Raw genomic sequence first — 4498 nt, 5'->3', positions numbered from 1 at the left:
ACCCATCCACTGTGACTGCCTGTAATCCATTTTATTTCTTTTCAGAGGGTAAGTCTAATATACACTGTTATCCATTTTATTCTTTTCAGAAGGTAAATCTAATATACACGGTTTTGCCTTTTTGGTTAGTAGGGTTTAACATTTTTGGTTGCAGGGTTTAAGCTTCTGTAGAGTCTTTTAATGGCAGCTAGGGGGGTTTGAATAACTTTATGGCAATTTTTCGTCTGTAGAATCTTTTAAGGAGGGTTTGAATAATTTTATGGCGTTTTTTTTGGGGAAATTAGTTGAGTGTAACGTATTTTCTATGGAATTTGGTAATTCAGATTGAGATTTGAGCGATAAAGAGTTACCTGGATCGTGCTCTGGAAAAGCTGGAGAAGAGTTACATGGATCGTGGTCTGCACTTCCCGGAAAAGCTGGAGATGAGCCCTCTGTTATATGACAAGCTGCAGATGCTCAAAAGTCAATGCAGGCGGTTATATGGCCATCACCATGAGGAGAACAAGGGCGTAGCGGTGGACATCGAAGAAACGCCCAAGGAGTATGTGTTCTACGCTGACGTTCCGGGCCTTACCAAGTCCGACATTCAGGTAAATGGCGAAAATTAAATCCAGTGAGCAGGGTGGGTTTCTTGATTAGGGTTTCATTTTAGTGACAGGGAGGGTTTATTTTTTTGAAGGTGTATGTGGAAGAGGAGACGTTGCTGGTGATAGAATGCCAGGGAGTCAAGCGGAAGCGCGACGCGGTCGAGGATGAGGAGGGCTGTAAATATCTGCGAGTGGAAAGAAAGAGAAGCCCTAAGTTTGCCAGGAAATTCACGCTGCCTGGGGATGCCAATGTCGAGGGCATTTCTGCATCGTGTGTGGATGGGGTTTTGACTGTTACTGTGCCCAGGATTCCGCCTGCCATGGAGTTCAAAACAATTCAGATTTCCGTAAACTGACGATAGAGGAAGGCGTTTTGCTTAACCCTTTTTGTTTCTTTGTTCTTCAACTGTAACCAGGTGCTGTTCCATTTTTGTTCAATGGAATGGAAGCGGTTTTTTGTTTGGAGAAGTCTGGTTTTCCACTGGTGTCAGACGTGATTTCTTGTTTGAAATTGGAACAAAGAATTGATATCTGTCTGTGTGGGAAGTCTGGTTTTCCACTGGTGTCAGTCAGATGTAATTTATTTTTTGAATTTGGAACAAAGAATTGATCGCAATGAGTACTCTGTTTGGGATGCGTAAATGAGTAAATTAGAAGGGTAGAATGTCTTTTTCCCAATACAAATACATTATGATATGATTTTCTGTTTATGCACATGATTATGATTATGATTATGGATTATGTGATTTAGATGAGGGACATTATTGTGTAATGCTGGAAATCATTTATTTATTTTTTACTGTCAAAATTACATTGTTCTTTAAATTATACATATATTATAATATTACATTGTTCTTTATTTTTATTTTTATTTTTGGACATTAGTTAGTATTGGTGGATGTGAATATATGAAATGTTTTCATATGTATTTTAAATTTTATATGCCATTTGTTATATATATATATATTTATATTTTTGAAGTAAATAATTTTTATAATTTTGTGTAAGTTTGTGTAGTTACGATTGTGTGTTTGATTGATATGACATTTTTTAGTGATGGTGGATGGGTTTGACTAATCATTTTGTGGGTAATTGTTAGTGATACTGAATGTGGATATGCATGTGTATATAACATTGCTAGAGACTTGCTAGAAACCCTCGATGTGTATATAACATTGCTAGAGACCCATCGATATGAGTGTTAAGTTTACGAAGGCATACATACTCTACCCCAACTTGGTGTAGAGACCACCCACTTTTGAGCAATGATTTGACTGCTAGAGACCCACCAATTTGAGTGCTAAGTCTACGAAGGCATACATACTCTACCCCCTCTTGTTTTGAACCTGGGACTTCTTAGGAGGAAACACATGCTCTTGATCATTAGGCCCACTCAAGAAGAAAACTAAAGGAATGACCAAGGGGTGGAATAGTTACCTGTGTTTGGAGGGGTCCCATCGATGGTGGCTCGCCTTCCTTGTAACATAAGTCATTGACCATTTGGATTCAGAATTCTAGACTGTAAAAATTTATAAAATTGACTTGAAGAAACAAAGTATTCATATGTTACCTTCTTTAACCCTGCATCGGTCTAAGTCACCTCTCGTAGAACCAGAGTGTCCTCGAACTATTCCTGAATGGTGAAGGCCACCAGTTGTCTGCTTCAGTTGCTTTCAGGTTGGAAAATATGTTCTCTGGTTCCATACTTGATTCCGATGTGAAGTGTTAAGCATATGGTTTTCTCGATGACCGAGGCTTATGCTCGAAGCTTGTTGAATCCATGATTTTTATTTAAACTTTGTATAAGGTTGAGTTTGGGGTTTACTCGACATGTATGAGGGTTTCACTATAGAAATAGTTCCAGACTTTTATAGATATAGTTTTCTTTTCATTTTTTTGAGAACTTATGCAAGAAACAAGGTTTCTATGCTATTAATTAATAGTCTTATTGTTGATTTAATGTTGGCACCTTCATATTGTTCCGCTGCTGCTTGCAGTGTGCTTAAATGATGCAGTTTCTATCGTCGATGGACATGTTTATACTTTCTTTAAAAGAATGGAAAATTTTGCATGGTTCGCCATTATTGTCCATGCCTTTGAATTACTGCATGATTTGTTCCTGTTTTCTTCTATTCGAGCAACAACTATATAGATAGTTAGACAATCAATTAATAAGTGTTAGGCATGGTTTCTTAAGTTATCAGTCCAAGAACCTCGGAACTACTATTATTAATATCGTTCTTTGCTCTGGTAATAATCTATCCAAGGAACTTTTCACACAGGTTAACGAAAAGGGTTTCTACAGTTTTAAGTTTATGTACAGTAACTAATTAATAAAAGGGAAAAATACATTCCTTATGCAATGCTTATATCTATTAGTTAATGTTTAAGCCTTATTGTAGTGTTTTACTTTTTATGTCTGATCTAGCATCTTCAATTCTATTTCAGTTTGGATATAATTTCCAAGAATATTTTCCTTAAATTTTTCTAGTACTTTAACAAATAATTTCTAGACTTCACTATCATTTCTGAAAGCATTCTATTTCACTTATCTGTCTACTGCTTGTGAACATATGACCTGATTCTATTTGGAAAGGCTCTCCTCCTAGTCTTGAGTTTGGCGATTACATCCAGACTCCCCCGAGCACTTTCGTTTCCTTACAGTTAGTAAATGTATATCCAGCTACAGTCGGGTACGTTGGGCCTTAGGACTCCATTGTCCAGCCTCAAGTCTTGTACCGTTCCAGATAGTTCTTGAGTGTTCTTCCCATTGGTTTATTCCACCCAGCTCTAGGAGCCCTCACTGGATACTTTCCACCTCTATATTTCCCTTTCCAGAGCAGATGGTAATTGTTTCTTTTAACTATTGGAATCTGTTTTATTTTAATTAACATATTTGAATTCCTAATTATCCATTAACAAGGTAACCAAATGTATATTGGTCTTCCAGCCTCATTCATTGTTATATTTAACAACACAATTTAAGAATTTAATGCAGTGAAACATAAAATTAAACTCAGTAACTGCAGTAATTTTTCATGTAGCCTAGGGTGTTACATCTCCCCCCCATTAGAGGAACACTGTCCCTGGTGTTCTTATGATTTAAGAAAATAATATTGGGTAATCTTCCCTCATAAATCCCTCTTCTTCCCAGGTGGCCTTGTCCAGACCAAAGTGCTTCCATTGCACTTTAACCTGGGTGATGGCCCGCTTCCGCAAGGTGGTTTCTCTCTGATTGAGAATACGAAGAGGTTCTGTTAGGAACTCTCCTCTCGGTTTGACTTGAACATACAAAATTCATAGTCATAATTTTTCCAAAATAGTTTATCCAAAAGTTAAGTATTCTCCTTAACTAATTACCTGAATATTTTCCCAGCTAATTATATGTTGTGGATTGTACACATATTTTTTTAGAAAAGAGACATGAAAAACGTTGTGGACCCAGATATGGCTCGGTAATGCAAGTTTATCGGTGACTGGCCCAATCCGTTCTAGAACTTGAAAGGGTCCACAGTACAGGGGTGCTAACTTAGCACAACCCCTCCATTGTAAGGAACTTTTCTGGGGCTTCACTCTTAGATAAACATGATCCCCTATCTAAAATTCTTTGTAGTTCCACTTTTTATTTACGTACATTTTCTTCTTATCTTGGGCAGCCCTTAGATTTTGTCGAACCTTCTTAACCGTCTCCTCCATTTCTGCTAGCATGTCAGGACCCAAGGCTAACTTATTAACTGGGCTATTCCAATCTATGGGAACTCTACACCTTCTCCCATACATCACTTCAAAGGGGCTCATGCCCAGCGATTCATGATGTCCATTGTTATATCCAAATTCCACTAAATGGTGGTAGTCTTCCCACTTATGTGGTTGTTGCATCATAGACATATGTAACATGTCCTCTAGCACTT

General features: G+C 37.6%; 1 protein-coding gene across 1 annotated transcript; it reads left to right on the top strand.

Moving 5' to 3' along the window:
- The first annotated feature begins 233 nt into the window (after positions 1-233).
- Positions 234-1203, top strand: LOC149176070 (17.4 kDa class III heat shock protein-like). The gene is made up of 2 exons (XM_089423022.1): positions 234-590; positions 680-1203. Exons 1-2 carry the CDS (start codon positions 387-389, stop codon positions 941-943), a joined length of 468 nt encoding a protein of 155 aa, XP_089279148.1. The 5' UTR covers positions 234-386; the 3' UTR covers positions 944-1203.
- Positions 1204-4498: the final 3295 nt, after the last annotated feature.

The sequence above is a fragment of the Pinus tabuliformis genome, chromosome 4_1 (assembly GCF_031772625.1).
Source record: "Pinus tabuliformis cultivar Carrire ecotype Pingquan chromosome 4_1, CPIR1, whole genome shotgun sequence".
Taxonomy (NCBI): Eukaryota; Viridiplantae; Streptophyta; class Pinopsida; order Pinales; family Pinaceae; genus Pinus; species Pinus tabuliformis.
Note: the sequence above shows the minus strand (reverse complement) of the source record. Positions and strands in the feature narration are given on the sequence as shown.